Source organism: Micromys minutus, assembly GCF_963924665.1.
Source record: "Micromys minutus genome assembly, chromosome: 4".
NCBI classification, from domain to species: domain Eukaryota; kingdom Metazoa; phylum Chordata; class Mammalia; order Rodentia; family Muridae; genus Micromys; species Micromys minutus.
The window spans coordinates 83,393,665-83,418,163 of NC_137973.1; the positions used below are offsets into that span (position 1 = coordinate 83,393,665).

General features: G+C 45.7%; 1 protein-coding gene across 1 annotated transcript in view; it reads left to right on the forward strand.

Moving 5' to 3' along the window:
* Positions 1-482: 482 nt before the first annotated feature.
* The window catches only part of PIGK (phosphatidylinositol glycan anchor biosynthesis class K), a 79,454-nt gene continuing 55,437 nt past the window's right edge, over positions 483-24,499 (forward strand). Inside the window, exons 1-3 of the mRNA XM_080915143.1 lie at positions 483-589; positions 6,002-6,055; positions 8,119-8,210. Of these exons, the coding sequence (XP_080771269.1) occupies positions 497-589; positions 6,002-6,055; positions 8,119-8,210 (239 nt within the window). The 5' untranslated portion in view covers positions 483-496. The remainder of the gene's footprint in view (positions 590-6,001; positions 6,056-8,118; positions 8,211-24,499) is intronic.

Consider the following 24,499-nt stretch of genomic DNA (forward strand, 5'->3'; position numbering starts at 1 on the left):
GTGTGGTGTGTGTGTGAATGTGTGTGGTTTGTGTGTGTGAATGTGTGGTGTGTGTGTGTGTGTGTGTGTGTGTGTTACAGGCCCATTTATGGAAGCCAGACACAGGTGTTGGTACCATCTACCTCTTTCTTTCTTGATCCCTTGAAGCAGCACCCCTCAATGAACCCATTTCTTTTCTTGTAGGCTGGTTGTCAACAAACCCCAGGGATCACATTTCCACCTTGACGTCTAATAGCAAAATCTGTGGACCCAAATTTATGTTTTAAAACGTTCTCCTTAAGTATTGGGCCTATTTTACAAAAACAAAAACAAACAAACAAACAAAACAAAACCCTAGAAACACATCTGAGTGAAGACTCTGCAGTGAGGCTGCCCCAGCCACTCCGCGGTGGCCACCGCCGTGAGAAAAACAAACCCGTGCACGGCAGCCGCAGCGCGCTGCTTTACGGCACTCGCCCCGCCCCTTGGCTATTCGGGGCGTGAGAAGCCGGCAAATATGGCTGCCCCCTGCTCTCTCGCCCTGCCTGTGGCTACCCTGGCCGCCTTGGCGCTCTTGTCTCTCCGCAGCTCCGCCACTAGTCACATCGAGGTAGGCATTGGTGTCTGTTGAGAACTGATCAGGAGGACCGTGTGTCGTGGCTGTGAGCTCCTCAGACGTGGGGCGCACGACTCCTGGGGGAAGCGGCTTACAGCATCTTCCCTCCCCGGGCTGGGCTGTGGACTGTCGGTCTTGAGGACAGTGACTCGATCCAACCGTTTAGATTGCCCTGTTAAGAGTGCGAAGCCATCGGTGACGGAGAAGGGGCCGGTCCTCTGCTCCTGTGACAGGCAGGGCGTGCGTAACGACTGTCATGGTTTTGCTGTTTTGCCCTTCGGCCCCGACCTCCCTCTTCCGCAGGACGCCTGGTTTCTTTCGGATGCTTTCACCGACGAATCACGGTGAAGTGATTTGGATTTCTAGCATTATTTTTAGACCTGCTTGGTCCTCCTGCTCAGGAACCCGGGTGTTAGCAGGCTTTTGAAAAACACCGTGCCAAAGTTTCATCTCTCACGGAGACTGCAGTAGTTCTCTAACTATGCCTGGAGTAGTTCTGGTTTTTAGTCTCTTCTCTAAGCTGTGGTAGGAGTAACCTTTAAAATGTTGACTGATGGTGTTACTCAGCCTTCCTTCTTGGAATCCCCGGCTCCCTTCTTTAAATGTCTAGGCTTGTTAAACTTCCACTTTCTCAAACCACAGAAACCCCTTCTGCCATCGGCCCAAATCTTCCTTGTCTTTTATCCTTTTCTTATCTTTAGGCTATTCACCCAGAGTGTCACTTCTGCAGGGAAAACCTCCCCAACAAAGTCATATTCCCCTGATACAATTACAAACCACATTTGGTGTCTTTATAGATTGTGTGGTGGGTTCTTTGCTAATGTGTGTCTATTCAACTGGACAGTAATCTTTATGGAGGCAGACACCGTGATACAGTCTCAAACCCACCAGAATAGATGTCTGTGCATACAGTGAATTCATAAATGTACATTGTGGTGCCGTGCATTTACATGTCTGCCCGTATTAAACTCTGAGATTCTTGAGAGAAAATGGCATGCTTTTGGTGACTTTCCTATCATTATATATTCATGGTGCTTGACACATAGAAGGTGCTCCATTAATTAAATGTTCTGTGAGTAACTTTACATTGCCTCCCTCAGAATTTTCAGTGCAGTGACAATTTTGAGCCTGGAAACTACACTAGAGATTATTTAGGTCAAATGTAATCTTTTAAAAAAGATTTATTTATTTATTGTGTATAGAGTTCTGCCTGCATGCGCACTTACACACCAGAAGAGGGCATCACATATCCCACTACAGATGGTTGTGAGCCACCCTGTGGTTGCTGGGAATTGGACTCAGGACCTCTGGAAGAGCAGTCAGTGCTCTAACCACTGAGCCATCTCTCCAGCCCCGAATCTTATTTTCTTTTGGAGAAACTCAAGGCTAAAGTGCAAACTGACTCACCTCAGTGTCATGTACAGCTCGGTTTTAGCTCAGGCCTCCCGATCCCTAAGCCAGTGGGTTGTCTGCAGGAGCACCTCCTTGTTGCTTTCCTTGGCAGCTAGGAAAGGATTTGGGAGGTAATGGTGGTTGTAGAGGTGGGTCTGTTCTCACACTTGAGTGGGCCTTTGTGTCTCGGAAAGTTTCCTGCTAGCCAGGCAGCTGAAATCGCCATTTATTAGGCTCTTTGCTGCAGTCTCTGTTCCTACATTTAGTGAGTCTGCTACCCTCTCTATAGATGGAAGACGAAGGTGTGGTGGGCTTGGTGGGGTGGGGTGGGGTGGTAAACCACTTCTCTAAGGTATGCTCAACTCAGTGATTAATAAACCACGTTTGAACTCAGCCATGTTGACTGCTCTAGTAACGGAAAAAGAGCCGGGTTTGGTACTGTGCACATCTGCCATTATTTTAATGTGTCTGCTGATTGCCCCCCCCCCCCCCCCCGCTTTGGTCAACTTGACACAAGCTAGAATCACCTGGAAAGAGAACCTCAGTTGAGAAAACTCTTCTCTAAGATTGCCCAGTAGGTAAGTCTTTGGAGGCATTTTCTTGCTTAATGATTCATGAAGGAGGCCCAGCTCTTTGTGGGCAGTGCCTAACCCCAACTCCTGGGCAGGTGGCAAGCCAGTAATCAGAATTCCCAATGGCCTCTGCTTCAGTTCCTGCCTCCAGTTTCCTGTCTGAGTTCTGGTCCTGCCCAAGCTGCTTTTGGTCACTGTTTTGTCACCGCAGCAGAGAAGCAAACAAAACAGCAGTCATGAAAACTGTGTTTGTTCTTTGGGAAGATGTTGCTATGGTAAAGTCTTTAAGTGTAGAAATAGCAACTCTTACTCACACGTGTGCATTGCAGTGGTATGGAGCACTGCATGACATCAGGCTAGAGGACACTGAAATACCTTTGCACATTCAAATACACGTATTTACCACGCCAAAGCATGATAGTAAACACCAAGCTATGAATTTAAATGTATATAATTCTTAAATATACAGCCTACACATAAGTCACTTTAGTGTAAAGACTGAGTGGAGATTAGGAACACATGAAGGAAATTGTATTTGTCTGAGACAGTGTTTAAAACCAACAGCCTTGCAGTAACTATCTCCTGCATCAACAGCTAGAGAAATTGAAAACTTGAAACTAAAACTCAGCAGTTCTTATAGATGTTTCAACATGTTTTAATATCCAAATATTTTCACTACTTGATAGCTGGTGTTTAGTGTTGTGACTAATAAAGAGTGATCGTAATTCAGAAATCTTAGAGAATCAACAGCAGTGTCACGTGACTTGAGCTTGAACATGACGTCAAACACAAGGGGTTATTTTGTTTTGGTTGCGGAATGAGGGAGATGATGTGGCCTCACACTTGGGATCAACGCTATCTCAGGATACTGTTCTACTCAGACTGGAATTAAATGTTGAAAAGTTCTTGGCATAACCATTTTCACCGTGTATTCTCGTTACACAGAGAGTCTATTTCAATAGAGGGATTATCATGACCTGAGAAAGATTTTGAAGTTAAATGACTTATGTTTCAATTTTTGTATATGATGCTTTTGGTCATTGACATAAAGTTATGTGGACCATACATTCATGTGTTCAAAAATATTTAATCAAATTTGTGCCAAGTTTGGACTGCATTAGTGCATCCACCTGACGAAAGGCCAGCTTCTGTTAGAGCTTAGATCCTGTGGGAAGGGGGATTTTAATGTACACCAAGAAGACGAGGAGAGTAATGAGCTTAAGTTATGGTAAAGAAGATGGTGTGTGTGTGGTGCAGCTTTAAATGATAACCTAGCAAACGTTTTAAGCAGATAAATTCAAACAGAAAGACTAACATGTGACTGCAGTAATTCACTTGCATTTGTTTAATGCTTCCTAGTTTTGTTTTCTTTTTTTTTATTGGATTTTTAAAATTTACATTTCAAATGTTATCCCCTTTCTTGGTTTCTTCTCCAGAAACTCCCCATCCAATTCCCCATCCCCCTACTTCTATGAGGTATTCACCTCCCACCCACTCCCTCCCACCTCCCCGTCCTGACATCCCCTACACTGTGGCATCGCATGGAGCCTTGATAGGACCAAGAGCCTCTCATCCCATTGATGCCCCACAGTGCCATGAGTCCCTCCGTGTGTACTCTTTGGTTGGTGGTTTAGTCCCTGGGAGGTCTGGGGTGTCTGGTTGGTTGATACTGTTGTTCTTCTTATGAGGTTGCAAACCCCTTCAGCTCATTCAGTCCTTTTAACTTCTCCATCCGTGTCCCTGTGTTCAGTCTGATGGTTAGCTGCAAGTATCCTCATCTGTGTCAGTAAGGCTCTGGTAGAGACTCTCAGGAAGACAGCTATATCAGGCTCCTGTCAGCATGCACTTCTTGGCATCAGCAATATTGTCTGGGTTTGGTGTCTGTGTATGGGATGGATCCCAGGTGAGGCAGTCCCTGGATGCCTTTCCTTCAGTCTCTGTTCCACTGTTTGGCTCTGTATTCCTCCTGTATTTTGTTCCCCCTTTTAAGAAGGACTGGAGCACCCACACTTTGGTCTTTCTTCTTCTTGAGCTTCATATGATCTGTGAGTTGTATCATGGGCATTCTGAGCTTTAGCCTACATCCACTTATCAGTGATGTGTGTTCTTTTGTGAGTTAGTCACCTCACTAAGGATGGATGATATTTTCTAGTTCCATCCATTTGCCTAAGAATTTCATGAAGTCATTGTTTTTAATAGCTGAGTAGTAATCTATTATGTAAATGTACCACATTTTCTGTAGCCATTCCTTTGTTGAGAGACATGTGGGTTCTTTCCAGCTTCTGGGTATTATAAATAAGGCTGCTGTGAACATAGTGGAGCATGTGTCCTTGTTAGATGTTGGAACATATTTTGGGTATATGCCCAGGAGTGGAATAGCTGGGTCCTCAGATAGTACTATGTCCAATTTTCTGAGGAACCACCAGACTGATTTCCAGAATGGTTGTACCAGCTTACAATCTCACCAATAATAGAGGAGTGTTCCTCTTTCTCCACATCCTTGCCAGCATTTATATGTGCAGCATATCTCTAAATGACATCATGGTGTGGGGTTGGTAGTGCTTTTGCTCAGAGTGTGTGGAAGGGGATAAGTGGATTTACTTACTTACTTATTTGTGCCAGAGATTAAATCCTGGGCTGATGCTTGGTAGGCAAATGCTCTGCATTAACTTATACCTTCAGCCCGGGAACCAAGCCTCCTAGATAGTTACTTTGTTTTATTAGTTTAATTAGTGTCTCAGACAAGACCACAGCTTGATCTCCAGATTTCTAGGTTAGGGCTTTTTCTCATTTATCGTCTTAAATTAAGTAGGGCTTTTTGTACTGAAACAGTATCTTTTAGAAGCTACATTAATTGTAGTTAATTAAGATTAATTACATGACTGTATGTATCATAGGATGTTTGCAGGTGCCAGAGGACAACATATGGGAGTCAATTTTCTATACCATGTGGGTCCAGGACCCTAGACTTGGCAGCAAGCACTATTACCTGCAGAGTTTATGTTTGATTATTCTGTTCATAAGGCCAAATACAATAGCTTCATAAACGAACTTGATTGCTATTATAGAAAAGCCCACCAGGGGCTAGAGATGGCTCAGTGGTTAAGAGCAAGGAAGCTTTTCCAGAGGGTCCAGGTTTGGTTCCCAGCACCTTCTTGGTGGCTCACAGATGTCTAGTTCCCCAGTTCTGGAGGGTCCAGTGCTGCATTCTCACCTGTGTGGACACTAGGTGTGCCCTTAGTTCACATACATGCGTACAGGCAAAGCACAAGTACACAAAAGTAAATCTAAAAACTATTAAATAATTTTTAAAAATTAAAAACATTAAATATAAAGGTCCATGAGTCCTAAATATTGTTCACCCCTCTTTAATTTTGGGAAATTGTATGTTTCCGTAAAGTGTGTGTATGTGTGAATGATTTTGCTTTTATCTGACCCATAGGACCAAGCAGAACTGTTCTTTCGAAGTGGACACACGAATAACTGGGCTGTTTTGGTAAGTATGCTCTTCGAACATATATCTTGGTGCTCACATTAAATATTTATCCTAAAAGTTTTGTGAATTGTGAATTAAAATTTTAAAAGTAAAATTTATCCCTTAAAAATTTTTAATAGAAAAAGAAAACCTTCTCTCCTCTCCCTCTGTCACCCCACTTTGTCTCTTTGAAAAAGGGTGTTCTGTAGCCCAGGCTGGTCTCTGGCTCTCTGTGTAGCTGAGGCTGGCTGTGAACTGCTGGTGTCCTGTCTGCACCTCTGGAGTGCTGGTTTACCGCTGTGGGTCACTACAGTGAATTCAACAACTTTTTTTTTTTTAACTTAAATTGGCAATAGCTACTAATACTATTTCTTACTTTAAAATTTCCTGCCAAGTGGTAATTTGTAAATAAATACAAGAATACATCTGAGGTGCTGTCATCACAATAAACACAGAATGTGGAATCATTTTAATGCTCGAAGTGAATGCTTACATTTCTCTGTAGTACTGGTTTACAGATAACTTATGCTGTCTTATGGATTTTTATGTTTGTAAGACATGATAATGGTAGAAAATTCAAATCATACAGAAAGGTGTAAGAGAAGGAAAGAAGACAGACTAATTGTCTGTGTGACTGTTACCTCAGCTGAAAGGGAGAGACTGTTTTCATGTCCCACATTCCAGAGTCAATATCTGGCGAAGCCTCTCTCTCTGTGGAGAAAGAAGACACACAGAGCATGAAGATGTCTTCTGTGTCTGTGTTATGTGTTTCTCACACTGGGTCTGTCCTTAGTCTGCGCTTTTGCATTTCCTTACCATATTTTAGGCTCTTTCCTTACTGGTGGATATATAGGTTTCTTTTCCAAATGCTGTAAAAAAGGTTTTCTGTGTTAGGATACATTGTATCATTTAGTTCCTGGGTGTTGAGATCCTAATTTTTTATTATTTTGTTCAGTAATGTTGAACATTCTGTGTGAAATTGAGGATCTCACTCTGTTGCCCAGGCAGACCCCGAATGTATAGCAATCCTGTTCCTGCTTCTCCAAAGCTGGGATTACAAACACGCTCCACCTTACCTGCCTGGCTTAAATGTGCATATTTGTGAACTTGACTGGGTTTTCCTAAGGATGGTGATTCCTGGAGTGTGGAGTTGTGGTGCACAGCAGGAGTGTATGCGGCAGATACAATAATTACCGCCAGTCTTTCTTCCTGTCTCACTGGGGATAGATTTCCCAGTATACAAACAAACAAACCAAACAAACAAAAACCAAAACCACTTTGTGTTACAGTTAGATTTCCCTAGTAACTTAAAAGAGATTTTTATTTTCCTCTCATTTGTGTGTGTGTGGGTTTGTGTGTGTGTGTGGGTTTGTGTGTGTTTGTGTGTGTGTGTACAGTACCCATAGAGGTCAGAAGAGGGGGTGGTCCTCCAGAGTCTAGACTTACAGGTGATTATAAGCTCATCTTTCCTGGGTCCTGGGAACTGAACTTGGGTCCTCTGCAAGAACAGTAGTGATCTAACAGCGGAGCTATCTCTCTAGACCCTCTCTAGGTCCTTTGATATTTTTAGTGATCTTCATTATAGTGAAAGTTTTAGTTGACTTCTTGTAGTCTTTAGTTCAATAACCTTATAGCATGGCTCTTCCTGTGCATGTGTGAACCTCTTTTGTAAGTTGTATTTTGTTGTCTGTCTCACTTCCCACGATGAAGGTAGCAGTTAAATTAAGAAACAAATATTACATATCACAGGGCAGCTAGTCTGAGGATATTACAGATGTTTTCTCTGATTCTAAAGAATCGAATCTTTTAGGGACACTACAGACGCACAGAAATGGAGATGAGCAGTGTTGGGTCGGTATTGGGTTAAATTCTGTGTAGACTGATTTCTCTTCAGCTGGTTAGTCTTATTTACTATCAGTTGTAAAAGCCTTTCTTTGGGGGGGGGGTGATTTTATTGAAAGTCTTTAATGTTCTTAGATATTTCTAAGCCCAGAATGCTTCAGGCATTTTCATATGGACTTCAAGTGCAGTAGTTCTCTGATCCTTGCTTTGACTCATAAATCATGGTTTTGTTTTAACTCTAGGTGTGCACATCCCGATTCTGGTTCAATTACCGACATGTTGCAAATACTCTTTCTGTTTATAGAAGCGTCAAGAGGCTAGGTATTCCGGACAGGTAAGCCATCTCAACTAAGTTTGATTTAAACCCTGTGAAGGCAGCTCTTAGCTGAGCAGATTTTGAACGAGGTTAGGAACCCCGATTCTCATGGCACAGTGTAGTGAGAACAGTGAGCACTAGGGTGATAGGATTTGGTAACCTCCGCCTGTTTCCTGTTGTTTATTAGGCACCTTCCTTGGAGTTTTTTTAATAGGCTACTATTTTAAACACAAAAAGGACTGATTCAAAACATGTTGATTTATTCATGAGATTCCGGGGAGCGCTGTAGCCTAAGCTGATCAGGAACAGGAAAAGCAGGCAGTAGAAGGGGACTAGAAATCATGACAAGACCCGCCTGGTGACAGATGCCATGCTGCAGATGTCTAAAGCTACTTCATGTTGCCACTGCCTCCTGCTGCTCAGAGCCAACCCTGGTACCCTCGGCCCTTACTGTTTCTTCCAGTACCTGTTGCAATGTCATGCTGTAGTAGAACGTAGGTTTGCTGTCTGTGTCCGTGGGGCATTTCCTAACTGTAGGGGGTCAGGGACCTTTAGCCAGGCCTGGACTTTGGATTATTATGGTGAATGTGGTTCTGCTGCCACAAGATGAGTAACTTCAGAGACACAGCTGTCTCAGTTCAGTTGATTTATTCAGGGCCCTCAAGAGAGGGGAGTGTTTGATGAGCTTTCTAGTGAGACAAGCGTTTGAAACCTGGCTTTTGTGCTGATTTTGGTTTAACTTCAGAGGCTCAGCACCTATGACATGGTGATAATATAATGGGGCCATTGCAGGGTTCGAGCAGAACAGCAGAGGTGGAATGAGGTGCTGCAGAGGCAGAGGACACGCGGCTTGGGTCAGAGATGCTGCGTTCTACTTACCAGACCTTAGTGTGAGAGGAGCACAAACAGAGCTCAGTGTCTGTCCGTCTCAGCAGAAGCCACAGCGGGCGCAGGCATTACTGTTCTCTGTAGTGTGTCTAAGTCTGAGGAGGACGGTGCGCTGTCAGATGGTCTGTTTCTGCAGCCTTTGTTCTGGACGTGAACTGGGGTGTTCAGACCAGGAGAATCTCATACTGCTTAACTTTTTAAAAAAGAAATTAACAACAAAAAAGAGTTTTGCTATTAGCTTAATATGAGAAATGTTCCTTTATCGTTAGAGGTTTCTCTTAATATACATTATCTCACTTTTAAGAGATTGGTATAATTATGCATATGATTTAAATACATAATTAAATCCTAAAAGGTATATCTGCATATTGAAACCGGTAACTAGGTGGTCATGGCAACAGAATGAAGTAACCCTAAGGAACGGTCCTTCGATTTCTCACTTCATTTACGTGGGTGGCTGCTGTCCCGTGTGTTTCTTCCTCATGCCTAAGCCTTCCTGCTGCAGTGTCTCAGCAGGCTCTGCACATGTGGGACCTGTTGCTCTCTAACCCTCAAACCCCAAGTGTCCCAAAATCTGACATGCTCACATAATTCCAGAGGAAACGTCTGCACTTGACCTCGAGTGATAGACTGAAGTGACACACAGGTGTGCTAGCAAGTGTCTGTGCGGCATCAGATTTCCTGTGCAGAGCACATCTGCAGGGTACTTCAGTGTGTGCTCTACAGTCTGAGCCGTCTCCTCCCTTCCCGGCTCTTCCTACACGCAGCTGTTGGACCCAGCTCCTCAGATAGTGTGCGTCATCTCACGCCCACGAGCGCTGTGGTGAATCTGTCTGTCTAACAGACACAAGCTCTCCTAGCTGTAACTGGAGTTTTGTTAATTTTGACTCACTGTGTTTAATTTGTTAACTTGTTTTAGTTTCTCTGGTCTAACATTTGGTCATCCATGTCTAATTACGACCATTTATCCCGCCTAGACACTTGGAGTGTCTCAGGTTCACTCTCAGACTTATATGTCGGACTGTTTTCATTGTGTGGAATACTCTGTGTAGGAAGGTCACCCTGATTTTTGTTAATTGATATGTTAAAGACATTCTAATTAGTTTGTAAAAACATTAAAGTCAATATGTTAATAGCATTAAGTTTTGTTCCATGACTAGTTCATACTTTTATTGTGCAGAGAATCATCTTTATACTCTGTAATGGGCAGAAGCATTGGAGCTGTACAGATCTGTTTTGTAAACAGTCTATGATATGCTGCCGTAGTTACACTCAAGATAGTTTTAGCTCATGCCACTGAATGTTCTTTCTCTTGTCTCCTGTCACTTTCTAACAGGTTTTTCTCATGTAGTTCTTAAACGTGTAAATACTGATATTTGAATATAGATCCTTACACATTCTGAACAATCTGTCCTTTTTCACTTGGGCAGCTGATGTGTCTCACACTTTATGTGATATTTCTGTGGAACCATGTGTAAGAGTGTGTGTGTGTGTGTGTGTGTGTGTGTGTGTGTCTGATGGGCACTTAGTGTGGTTAGGAAATGAAATGTGCTTTAAGGAGAATAGTGATCCAGGTAACAGGACATTTCAGCTGCAATTGATTCTACAATCAGTTGTTGTGTTTAGAGAATAAGAAGGATTAATTTGCAAGCCTCAGAAGACCTTCAAGGGCGTTTGCAGGGCATGAGGGAACATTCTGTCTTGGTGTGTAGCTGGATTGGGAAGTTTGGATGCTTGTTCATGCCCCAGGAACGGTGTGTTCATCACTGTCACCATCTTGTCTGGTAAGGTGATTTTCTTCCTCCTGTTCTTTAGAATCATCTATTCATGGATCTTGACTTTCACATGAACTTTCTGTGTGCAGTAGTTGGGATGGTACCCAGGCCTCCTGTGTGTAGTGGGATGTACCCAGGCCTCCTGTGTGCAGTGGGGATGTACCCAGGCCTCCTGTGTGTAGTGGGGATGTACCCAGGCCTCCTGTGTGTAGTGGGGATGTACCCAGGCCTCCTGTGTGTAGTGGGATGTACCCAGGCCTCCTGTGTGTAGTGGGATGTACCCAGGCCTCCTGTGTGTAGTGGGATGTACCCAAGCCTCCTGTGTGTAGTGGGGATGTACCCAGGCCTCCTGTGTGTAGTGGGGATGTACCCAGGCCTCCTGTGTGTAGTGGGGATGTACCCAGGCCTCCTGTGTGCAGTGGGATGTACCCAGGCCTCCTGTGTGTAGTGGAATGTACCCAGGCCACCTGTGTGTAGTGGGGATGTACCCAGGCCTCCTGTGTGTAGTGGGGATGTACCCAGGCCTCCTGTGTGTAGTGGGGATGTACCCAGGCCTCCTGTGTGCAGTAGGATGTACCCAGGCCTCCTGTGTGCAGTGGGGATGTACCCAGGCCTCCTGTGTGCAGTGGGATGTACCCATGCCTCCTGTGTGTAGTGGGGATGTACCCAGGCCTCCTGTGTGTAGTGGGGATGTACCCAGGCCTCCTGTGTGTAGTGGGGATGTGTCCAGGCCTCCTGTGTGTAGTGGGATGTACCCAGGCCTCCTGTGTGCAGGGGGGATGTACCCAGGCCTCCTGTGTGCAGTGGGGATGTGTCCAGGCCTCCTGTGTGTAGTGGGGATGTGTCCAGGCCTCCTGTGTGCAGTGGGATATACCCAGGCCTCCTGTGTGTAGTGGGATGTGTCCAGGCCTCCTGTGTGTAGTGGGGATGTGTCCGGGCCTCCTGTGTGTAGTGGGGATGTGTCCGGGCCTCCTGTGTGTAGTGGGGATGTGTCCGGGCCTCCTGTGTGTAGTGGGATGTACCCAGGCCAACTGTGTGCAGTGGGGATGTGTCCAGGCCTCCTGTGTGTAGTGGGATGTACCCAGGCCTCCTGTGTGTAGTGGGGATGTGTCCAGGCCTCCTGTGTGTAGTGGGATGTACCCAGGCCTCCTGTGTGCAGTGGGGATGTGTCCAGGCCTCCTGTATGTAGTGGGATGTACCCAGGCCTCCTGTGTGCAGTGGGGATGTGTCCAGGCCTCCTGTATGTAGTGGGATGTACCCAGGCCTCCTGTGTGCAGTGGGGATGTACCCAGGCCTCCTGTGTGTAGTGGGATGTACCCAGGCCTCCTGTGTGTAGTGGGATGTGTCCAGGCCTCCTGTGTGTAGTGGGATGTACCCAGGCCTCCTGTGTGTAGTGGGGATGTGTCCAGGCCTCCTGTGTGTAGTGGGATGTATCCAGGCCTCCTGTGTGCAGTGGGGATGTGTCCAGGCCTCCTGTGTGTAGTGGGGATGTGTCCAGGCCTCCTGTGTGTAGTGGGGATGTGTCCAGGCCTCCTGTGTGTAGTGGGGATGTGTCCAGGCCTCCTGTGTGTAGTGGGGATGTGTCCAGGCCTCCTGTGTGTAGTGGGATTGTCCAGGCCTCCTGTGTGTAGTGGGGATGTGTCCAGGCCTCCTGTGTGTAGTGGGGATGTGTCCAGGCCTCCTGTGTGTAGTGGGATGTACCCAGGCCTCCTGTGTGTAGTGGGGATGTGTCCAGGCCTCCTGTGTGTAGTGGGATGTACCCAGGCCTCCTGTGTGTAGTGGGGATGTGTCCAGGCCTCCTGTGTGCAGTGGGATGTACCCAGGCCTCCTGTGTGCAGTGGCATGTAACCCAGGCCTCCTGTGTGCAGTGGGATGTGTCCAGGCCTCCTGTGTGTAGTGGGGATGTGTCCGGGCATCCTGTGTGTAGTGGGGATGTGTCCGGGCCTCCTGTGTGTAGTGGGGATGTGTCCGGGCCTCCTGTGTGTAGTGGGGATGTGTCCGGGCCTCCTGTGTGTAGTGGGGATGTGTCCGGGCCTCCTGTGTGTAGTGGGGATGTGTCCGGGCCTCCTGTGTGTAGTGGGATGTACCCAGGCCTCCTGTGTGCAGTGGGGATGTGTCCAGGCCTCCTGTGTGTAGTGGGATGTACCCAGGCCTCCTGTGTGTAGTGGGGATGTGTCCAGGCCTCCTGTGTGTAGTGGGATGTACCCAGGCCTCCTGTGTGCAGTGGGGATGTGTCCAGGCCTCCTGTATGTAGTGGGATGTACCCAGGCCTCCTGTGTGCAGTGGGGATGTGTCCAGGCCTCCTGTATGTAGTGGGATGTACCCAGGCCTCCTGTGTGCAGTGGGGATGTACCCAGGCCTCCTGTGTGTAGTGGGATGTACCCAGGCCTCCTGTGTGTAGTGGGATGTGTCCAGGCCTCCTGTGTGTAGTGGGATGTACCCAGGCCTCCTGTGTGTAGTGGGATGTACCCAGGCCTCCTGTGTGCAGTGGGATGTACCCAGGCCTCCTGTGTGCAGTGGGATGTACCCAGGCCTCCTGTGTGCAGTGGGATGTACCCAGCCCTCCTTTGTGCAGTGGGATGTACCCAGGCCTCCTGTGTGCAGTGGGATGTGTCCAGGCCTCCTGTGTGTAGTGGGATGTACCCAGGCCTCCTGTGTGTAGTGGGGATGTGTCCAGGCCTCCTGTGTGTAGTGGGATGTACCCAGGCCTCCTGTGTGCAGTGGGGATGTGTCCAGGCCTCCTGTGTGTAGTGGGGATGTGTCCAGGCCTCCTGTGTGTAGTGGGGATGTGTCCAGGCCTCCTGTGTGTAGTGGGGATGTGTCCAGGCCTCCTGTGTGTAGTGGGATGTGTCCAGGCCTCCTGTGTGTAGTGGGGATGTGTCCAGGCCTCCTGTGTGTAGTGGGGATGTGTCCAGGCCTCCTGTGTGTAGTGGGATGTACCCAGGCCTCCTGTGTGTATTGGGGATGTGTCCAGGCCTCCTGTGTGTAGTGGGATGTACCCAGGCCTCCTGTGTGCAGTGGGATGTACCCAGGTCTCCTGTGTGCAGTGGGATGTACCCAGGCCTCCTGTGTGCAGTGGGATGTACCCAGGCCTCCTGTGTGCAGTGGGATGTACCCAGGCCTCCTGTGTGTAGTGGGGATGTGTCCAGGCCTCCTGTGTGCAGTGGGGATGTGTCCAGGCCTCCTGTGTGCAGTGGGATGTGTCCAGGCCTCCTGTGTGCAGTGGGGATGTGTCCAGGCCTCCTGTGTGTAGTGGGATGTATCCAGGCCTCCTGTGTGCAGTGGGATGTGTCCAGGCCTCCTGTGTGCAGTGGGATTTGTCCAGGCCTCCTGCGTGTAGTGGGGATGTGTCCAGGCCTCCTGTGTGCAGTGGGATGTGTCCAGGCCTCCTGTGTGCAGTGGGGATGTGTCCAGGCCTCCTGTGTGTAGTGGGATGTGTCCAGGCCTCCTGTGTGCAGTGGGATGTGTCCAGGCCTCCTGTGTGCAGTGGGATGTGTCCAGGCCTCCTGTGTGTAGTGGGGATGTGTCCAGGCCTCCTGTGTGCAGTGGGATGTGTCCAGGCCTCCTGTGTGCAGTGGGGATGTGTCCAGGCCTCCTGTGTGTAGTGGGATGTATCCAGGCCTCCTGTGTGCAGTGGGATGTGTCCAGGCCTCCTGTGTGTAGTGGGATGTACCCAGGCCTCCTGTGTGCAGTGGGATGTACCCAGGCCTACTGTGTGTAGTGGGGATGTGTCCAGGCCTCCTGTGTGTAGTGGGGATGTGTCCAGGCCTCCTGTGTGTAGTGGAATGTGTCCAGGCCTCCTGTGTGCAGTGGGGAAGTGTCCAGGCCTCCTGTGTGTAGTGGGATGTACCCAGGCCTCCTGTGTGCAGTGGGGATGTGTCCAGGCCTCCTGTGTGTAGTGGGATGTGTCCAGGCCTCCTGTGTGCAGTGGGGATGTGTCCAGGCCTCCTGTGTGTAGTGGGATGTACCCAGGCCTCCTGTGTGCAGTGGGATGTACCCAGGCCTACTGTGTGTAGTGGGGATGTGTCCAGGCCTCCTGTGTGTAGTGGGGATGTGTCCAGGCCTCCTGTGTGTAGTGGAATGTGTCCAGGCCTCCTGTGTGCAGTGGGGATGTGTCCAGGCCTCCTGTGTGTAGTGGGGATGTGTCCAGGCCTCCTGTGTGCAGTGGGGATGTGTCCAGGCCTCCTGTGTGTAGTGGGATGTACCCAGGCCTCCTGTGTGCAGTGGGGATGTGTCCAGGCCTCCTGTGTGTAGTGGGATGTGTCCAGGCCTCCTGTGTGCTGTGGGATGTACCCAGGCCTCCTGTGTGCAGTGGGGATGTGTCCAGGCCTCATGTGTGCAGTGGGGATGTGTCCAGGCCTCCTGTGTGTAGTGGGATGTGTCCAGGCCTCCTGTGTGTAGTGGGGATGTGTCCAGGCCTCCTGTGTGTAGTGGGATGTGTCCAGGCCTCCTGTGTGCAGTGGGGATGTGTCCAGGCCTCCTGTGTGTAGTGGGATGTGTCCAGGCCTCCTGTGTGCAGTGGGGATGTGTCCAGGCCTCCTGTGTGTAGTGGGATGTGTCCAGGCCTCCTGTGTGTAGTGGGATGTGTCCAGGCCTCCTAGGCAGATGCTTCATTTTTAAGATACATTTCAGTCTGTCTACATTTACTTATTTTCTAAGTGAAGCATATTCAGATTTTTTTGATGTTGGCCTGAATAGTGGGCAGCTTTCTCTCTCCCTTTTCTGTTCTCTGTCTGTATTTACACACACACACACACACACACACACACACACACGTGCACACATACAAGCATGCATACACATGTACACAGGTACAGGTACATGCAATGTATTTTGATCCTGTTCAACCCTATGCCATTGTACTGGCTGGTTTTGTGTCAACTTGACACAAGCTGGAGTTATCGCAGAGAAAGGAGCCTTAGTTGAGGAAATGCCTCCATGAGATCCAGCTGTAAGGCATTTTCTCAACTAGTGATCAAGGGGGAGGGCCCAGCCCATTGTGGGTGGAGCCATCCCTGGCCCCGCCCATTGTGGGTGGAACCATCCCTGGGCTGGTAGACTTGGGTTATAAGGAAACAAGCTGAGCAAGCCAGGGGGAGCAAGCCAGTAAGCAGCATCCCTCCATGACCTCTGCATCAGCTCCTGCTTCCTGACCTGCTTGAGTTCCAGTCCTGACTTCCTTTGGTGATGAACAGCAATGTGGAAGTGTAAGCTGAATTAACCCTTTCCTGCCCAACTTGCTTCTTGGTCATGATGTTTGTGCAGAAATAGAAACCCTGACTAAGACAGCCATCTTTTACTTTTCTTCCCTTCCTGCTGAATGCTTTTTTCCTAAGTAACTCCATTTTACTTTTTTTGTTTTTGTGACACATTGAGTTTGATCAGAGTTACTTGCATGAGCAGAAGTGAGTTCTTTACCAGAGGATGGTTTATGGTTATACCATTTAGTAAAATGTCTCTTCCTCCTTCAGCAAACCTTAATAGCCTGTAGTTAACTTAGGAAAGAGTGGGCTTCATGAATGGAGTCCTTCCCTCAGCCTTGACAGAAGGTTACACATTCCATCTTGTGCATATAAGCCCAGCTCCGTGTTTTCCTGACCTAGTCATGGCATGTCCAGAAAACAGTGTTCCTTGGTTATCTTGCTCCCACAGACAGCAGTGCTCCACAGTGCTCCTCCCGTCTTCTACCTATGTGCTTTTTGTTCCCTTTCAGTGATGATCTTCCCCAAGTCTTGGAAGGGTGTCTGGATAATTTCCTTTTGTCAGTTTGACACTATCTAGAATCATTTGAGAAGAACTTCCATTGAGAAGATTTTTAAAATCAGTTGCCTGTAGGCATGTGTGTAGGATTTCTTTATTAAGAATTGATGTGGGAGGGCCCAGCTCACTGTGGGTACCCTCCCTACACCATGGGAAGTGCTAGGTTGTATAAAAAAGCAGGCTGAACAAGCTAGAGCCATGGGAACAAGCCAGTAAGAATTCTCCATAGCCCAGTTCTGCCTCCAGGTTGTGCTCTGGAGCCCCTGCCTCCGTGCCTGAGGATTGTGAGTTGTCACCATATAGAACCTTCTCTACTTGGTTTTGGTCAGTGTTTTATGGCAGCAGCAGAAGGAAACTAAGACAAAGGGGGTAAAGAGGTCTTGTACCCCATGGTCACCTAGAATCTGCACACCACCACATAGAAGTCTCAGTGTGGTACCACATTAAAGAGAGAAACTTCCTCTCGGAGTAATTTAAACCAAGAGCAAGCCTAACCTTGTTCTGTCATCTTTGTATGATGTCTGTCCCCGTCAGGGCTTTACTCCTTGGTACTGTGCTTGGTCTTGTAGTGAATTGGGAGACTAGCTCAGAGGGCTTCTGTATATGAGCGGGTTTATCTCCACTGCATATAAGCTTATCTCCACTGCATATAAGCTAATCTCCACTGCGTAGGAGCAGGCTTATCTCCACTTAACAACATGCTGCAGTCATGGAAATCATCTTCTGATTTTGTTCAAATGATAAACAGTACCTTTCCCCAAACACGTTTTTCTAACTTTAATGGCCACATGTACAGTTTAGCTTTTGTGTCTTCTAGCAACTTGTTGACCTTCAATGATTTGGGGGGAAAAGTATTTTCTCAGAACTATACCCAGCTTCTTTCTCAAAAATCTTTGTACCTAGAAGTAAAAAAAGTTGACAATTTCCAAAATTAAAATTTTAGGATAGGAATTGTCTCTGAAGTGATCAGAATCAATAGTCCAATTAAATCCTTATATTGTGAGAAAATGTGCTCTACAGAGGAAAGTGACTTTTCAGGTTAACAAAGTGCTTGTGAGGTTCTTGTGTGCACAGCCTCGCAGACTTGATTTTCTGTCATAGCAATGTCTTAAATACCATGAAAGCTATGACAGCCACTCTTCAGAGCGTTCAGTGAGAGCCACTCAACTACCTGATTTTATTTTCAGTCTGGCACTCTCCTAAATAGCCTACTGGTATTTCAGTCAGGGTTCTCTCTTGTTTTTCCTGAGCATTTTAACAGTCCTATTAATATGTTTATTTGACTGGTTTAGCAATAAACTTCAGCTCAGTGTTTCCAACTGTGGAAAGCTAAGGGTGGTGTGGCTCAGCAGAGAGGCAGCAGTGCTTGGGTAGACCCTGGCTTCAGCAAGGTAGGCCGGACTGCAAAGTGATGGGCAACGGTGGTGACTTGGCAGGTTTTACTTGAGGTTGGCACCAAACCAGCAAAGGAACAGTGCAGCATATGTGAGCCGATGTGAGTGCTATAAATCGATGAAACACTGCATGCGCTTCCTGTGCTTCTTCCTCTCATAGCATCCTCAGGCCTCAGTGACCTCACAGACGGCCTGGGGCCACTCCTAGTCTTCTTGCATCTTGGGCAAGATAGAGATGGGGGTGTGTGTGGTTGCTCCAAACCCAGCTGTCTTTTTCCCTTTACAGTGTCTTAAATCAGCCTGCTATCTTTTTAATTTGATTGTATTCTCTAGCATTAACTAACTTGCACTGAATAAATTAGTTGTGTTATTACTTTAAGAGTCTTAATGTTGAAAAGCAGGTCATGAAGGTGGACGTTTAAAAATTTTTTTTAAAATTGCTTATTTATTCATTTTACATTGTGATCATAACTCCCCTCCTTCCTTTCCCTCCACTCCTACCCTCACACCTCTCCCTCCCTTCCCCCTCTGTTCAGAGAAGGAGAGGCCCGAGTGGGTACCAGCCTACCCTGATACATCAGATCACAGCAGGACTAAGCACATCCTCTCTCACTGATGCCAGACAAGACAGCCCAGCTAACATACTATACCTGCCTTTCTGGGTCTAGGTTACTTCACTCAGGGTGATACTTTCTACTTCCATCCATTTGCCTGCAAATTCATGATGTCCTTGTTTTTAATAGCTGAGTAATATTCCATTGTGTAAATGTGTAAAAATTTTTTTTATCTGTTTTTCAGTTGAAGACATCTAGGTTGTTTCCTGTTTCTGGCTATTACAAGTAAAGCTGCTATGAACATAGTTGAACAAGTGTCCTTCTGGTATTTTGGGGATATATGTCAAGGAGTAATATTAGCTGGGTCTTGAGATAGAACTATTTCTAATTTTCTGAGAAAATGCCGAATTGATTTCCAAAGAAGTTGTATAAGTTTCCACTCCCACCAGCAATGGAGGATGTTTCCTTGGCTCCACATCCTAGCCAGCCTATGCTCTCACTATTCACAAATGGTATGACACTGTGCACAGGCAACCCCAAACATTCTATCAGACAACCCCTACAGCTGATAAACACCTTCAGCAAAGTGACTGGATACAACAGTAACTAAAAAAAAAAAACCAGTAGCCTTTCTTTATGCAAACAATAAATGGGATGAGAAAGAAATTATGGAAACAATAACCTTCACAATAGTCACAAATAATATAAAATACCTTGGTGTGACTATTAACCAAGCAAGTGAAAGATCTGTATGAGAGGAACTTCAAGTCTCTGAAGAAAGAAGTTAAAGAAGATCTCAGAAGATGAAGAGATCTCCCATGCTCATGAGTAGGTAGGATTAACATAGTATAAATGGCCATCTAACCAAAAGTAATCTACAGATTCAATGCAATTCCCATCAAAATCCCAACACAATTCTTTATAGACCTTGACATTTTATATGGAAAGATAACCCGGGATAGCTAAAACAATCCTGAACTGGAGGTATTACCATCCCTGATTTCAAGCTGTACTATAGAGCTCTAGTAGTAAAAATTGCATGGTATTGGAATAAAAATATACAGGTTGGTCAGTGGAATAGAATCAAAGACCCAGAAATAAACCCACACACCTATGAACACCTGATTTTTGACAAAGAAGCCAAAACCATACAGTACAGCATCTTCAACAGATGGTGCTGGTCCAACTGGATGTAGAAAATGCAAATAGATCCATATTTATCTCCTGCACAAAAGTCAAATCCAAGTGGATAAAAGACCTCAACATAAAACCAGATACATTGAACTTGATAGAAGAGAGAGTGGGGAATAAGCCTTGAACACATTGGAACAGGAGACAACTTCCTGAGCAGGACACCAACAGCTCAGGCACTAAACCAACACTTAATAAATGGGACCTTGTGAAACTGAAACACTTCTGTAAGGCAAAGGACACCATCAATAGAACAAATCAGCAGGCTACAGAGTGGGAAATATCTTCACCAACCCTACATCCAAGAGAGGACTTATATCAGAAATATATAAGGACTTAAGAAGTTAGACACAACCCAAATAAGTCAGTTTAAAAAAAAAAATGTGGTAGAGAACTAAGTAGAGAATTCTCAACAGAGAAATCTCTAATGGCTGGAAGCAGTTTAAAAATGTTCAACACCCTGAGCCATCAGGGAAATGCAAATCAGAATGACTCTGAGACTCCACCTCACACCTGTCAGAGTGGCTGAGATGGAAACGGTGGGAGTTTTAAGATGAGCCATTCTCAGTGGGGCTTGTTGCCTGCTTCCAGGCAACACCCACAGAATAACCAGGTCACATCAGCCCCCAGACTTGTATTGAAATAAAAAACTGCCTTACTCGTGTGGTTTTCCTCTTTGGTGCCAGGGATCAAGCTCATAGCCTGTCACATTCTCTGTCATCTGCAGTGGCCCTCCTGTAGCCTGCTCCCGATTCCCACAGTCGTGTTGCATTTTCTTTCTTCCTTTTTTTTTCTTTCCTTTTTCTTTGTCCCCAGATTCTTAGATAACTCTGAGAGCTTTCTGGATCCTAACCTTGTTCTAGGTCTAAACCCACAAATGTGCCACAGATGACTACTGTGGCTATATGTGGACACTCGTGGGACTCAGCCTCCAACATCCAAAGTTTTACATAATTTGTATTGCGATCTCCTGAGAGAACCATTAAAGGCCACCATATTTTAATGGCAGAAATGTGCTATGCTTATTAGATTTCACTGCCAACAGAATCATATAAAGTAAAATCTAGCAGAGGGTTTTAGGCTCCAAATGCAAAATAATTTGAAACTATAGGAAGAACTATTATATATATATATATATATTATATTACACATACATACTAGATATGGGCCAACATTAGCAAGCCAATAAGAACATAGGTGTAACTTTTTCCATCACCAAACATCTCAAGTCCCATTTAAGAACAGTTTAACACAGAACAGTTATTAATTTAAGTCTATACATTTAACCTTATTTCTTTTTTTAAATTGAACAACTTTATTTTAAAAAACAAAGATAAATGTACAGATTTTAAGCGTATTTGCATAAAAGTATATGAATACATTTTTGTCAGTACTTGATTTTTTTAAAGGTTTGGTAGTGTGCATTAAAATCTTACTAGTTACAATGAGCATAAAGTACATGTAAAACAAGATGTATCCTGGAAATAGTCAAAGTTTTCTTGGTGTGTAAGGATTAAGCATAATGGTCTTTCATTTTCTTATTTATTTATTTATTTATTTATTTATTTATTTATTTATTTATGCCTTTGTTTTTCTTGCACTTCATGTGGCCTGTGAGTTGTTTCTGGAGTATTCAGAGCTTTCTGGGGTTAGCATCACACTATCAGTGACTGCATATTATGTCTGTTCTTTTGTGACTGGGTTATCTCACTCAGGATGATATTCTCTAGATGCATCCATTTTCTTAAGTGTTACATAAAGTCATTGTTTCTGAGAGCTGAGTGCATTTTCATATTTATCCCATGGACCACTTTCCTGGTCTCTTGGTTAAGAGACACCTAGAGTGCTGTGTGTGAGGAAGAGAAAGGGAAGCTTGACTTGTGCGTACTTTCTGCTCATTGCTCTGTTAAAGGCAATGAACGTTCTTTATGGTAAAGGCTTTTACTTGATTATGTGACTGTAATTAGACTGGGCTGGATAAATGGTAACTATTGAGAAGAAAGAGTGCTTTGGGGCTTCTCAGGGTGATAACTTATATAAGTTTATTTTTTTCTTTGTGAGAATGCTGGAAGCTTAGCTGTGAGCTCCAGTGGGCTATTGGCTGTTTAATGAGAGTGAGTGTTCTGCCCATCCAGTGTGAGTCTTTGTCCCTCATGCCCCACTGTCTTCCTGCAAGACCAGAAAGAATACTTCTGGAAGATTCTTGTATCTCTCCTCCTCTTCCTGCTTCTCCCACTCCTTCTCTTCTTCCTCCCTGTTCTTGGTGTCGCTCTCTCACAGACACACATGCACCCTGACACACTCACACTGACAGGACACACACAAACACATAGTCACATTCACAAGTACTTTCTCCCTGCTCACTCACACAGGCATGCATGTGCCGTGCTGTCAGCTACAACAAGATGGTTGTGTGTGTTCAGAGCCTTTGCTGTTTACAGTACGTTTACCTATCTGTGTGATTTCAGCCGAGGAGGTGGGGAGTAAGTTATGTTCCTTTCTGAGGACCTGAACCTTGGGTCGGAGGTATGTGAGTGAACTCACAGTAAGTCAGACCGCCTTGACATGTCTCCACAGAAAGTGCTACTAAATATTTCTAAGAACTTTCTAGATTGTTTTTTCTGGAACATTCTTTAGCATGTTATGTCTGACCCATTGGAGCATTGAGAGGACAGATGAACTAACGTGAGAATATAATTTTATCTTGGAGCAAAGATATTTCACAAAGATTTATGTTTCTGAGAATTTGTCTAAGTATAAATGAGAGGTTATCAAATCCTTTAGATGCCCTGATGTAAAATTCTTACACCCATTCCTTAACTCACATTTAAAACTGTCTTTATGAATAAGGCTTGGTCAGGGAATTTAAATATATCATTTCGGAAAACTCTATATTAATTAAACCTAATTCACCTAAACTGTCTTGTCTGTCCTTCCTTCCTTCCTTTCCTTCCTTCCTCCCTCCCTCCCTTCCTACTTTCCTTCCTTCCTCCCTCCCTCCCTCCCTCCCTCCCTCCCTTCCTTCCTTCCTTCCTTCCTCCCTCCCTTCCTTCCGTCCTTCCTTCCTTTCTTAAGACAGGATCTCACTCTGCAGACTTGAAATTCTGCCCCTGCATTCCCAGGTCTGGGCTCACTGCTGTGCTCTGCATAGCCAGATACCCTCAGTGAGCTTCTGAAAGGCAGAAGCAACAGACAGTACAGTCTTTAAGGGACTGTTCACTAATGTGTTTCTGAAATGTCTTTTCAGGAGAAAATGGTCTAACCTCATTACATACACACACACACACACACACACACACACACACTCACTCACACACTCACACACTCATACACACACACACACTCACACACACACGTGCGCCTCTCGGCTAATTCTGTTCCTCTACTCTTATTATGCTAAGATATTCAAATGTTGCTTTGATCTGCTGATGACTTATGTGTAGTGTATTGTGCATATGCAGGAAAGCCCTTTAAACCCCAGTGTATGACAGGACCTCTGTGGTGACTGTCACTGGGTAAACTCAGCTTTTTGCTTTCAGCGTTCCCTCTGCCAGTGCCCCTGCTTTCCTGTGGCCACGCTGTAAGTGGGTCTCAGTGTGTGACCTAGTTAGTGTGTCTTGAGCAGTGTACTTGGGTTTATCTAGTTCCTCATCCACAGCTCCTCTCTCTTTTACATTTAATTTGGTTATTACATTCATCAGAATCTTTTTAGAGGATCCAAGGAACTATTCATTTCTCAACCCTAATCTGTTTTCTCTTTTACTGCCTAGAGATAAAATACAGCAGTTAATTTGTATCTTATTTTCATTTTTATGCTACAAGCAATCCAATCTTTCTGTGATCTTTTTAGAATGGGGAATCTAAAACTCATGATTATGGTAAATTTTTGTCTCAGCGCTGCAGCAAACACTATAGAATGCTTATGTCACTCCCTGTCTGTGTGCACACCCGTGCCACTTGAGAACACTTTGTTGAATTACAGTTAATTGGGTTGGTCTGTGATGGCTCCTATTTTGCATTGTTCCCTTGGAATTTTTCCCTGCTTGGCACATTGTGGCGTTAGAGAGCAGGTCAGTGGCTCAGCACACTTCATCCCCAGAGTCTTATGTATTCTGTCTAATTTAAGAAGTAATTCAAGCCTGGGAGGATGGTTCAGTGATGAAAGCACTTCCCATGGGCCTGGAGTGTAGATTCTTTAGAATTCACATAAATGTGGGGTGGGCATCCCACCTATAATTCAACATGTGTACACACACATACATGCTTATGTATGACATACAGGTACTCCTGTACATGTTAACATGGCTATGTGCAAATACATCACACACAAATATACATGAAAAGGAGAAAAAGAAGGAAAATAATACCATATGAGAAGCACCTGTTCAGACTCTTAGCCATTGTTATCCCTAGAGAAAGCTTGAAGGAAATTTAGATTTTCTGTCTGTGAGAATAGAAACAGTGACCCTGAACTCCTGACCCTTCTGACCTTCCTGAGTTCCTGACTTTCCTGAACTCCTGACCTCCTGAACTCCTGACCTCCTGAACCTCCTGACCCTCCTGACCTCCTGACCTCCTGACCCTCCTGACCTCCTGACCCTCCTGACCTCCTGACCCTCCTGACCCTCCTGACCTCCTGACCTCCTGACCCTCCTGACCTCCTGAACCTCCTGACCCTCCTGACCTCCTGACCTCCTGACCCTCCTGACCTCCTGACCCTCCTGACCCTCCTGACCCTCCTGAAC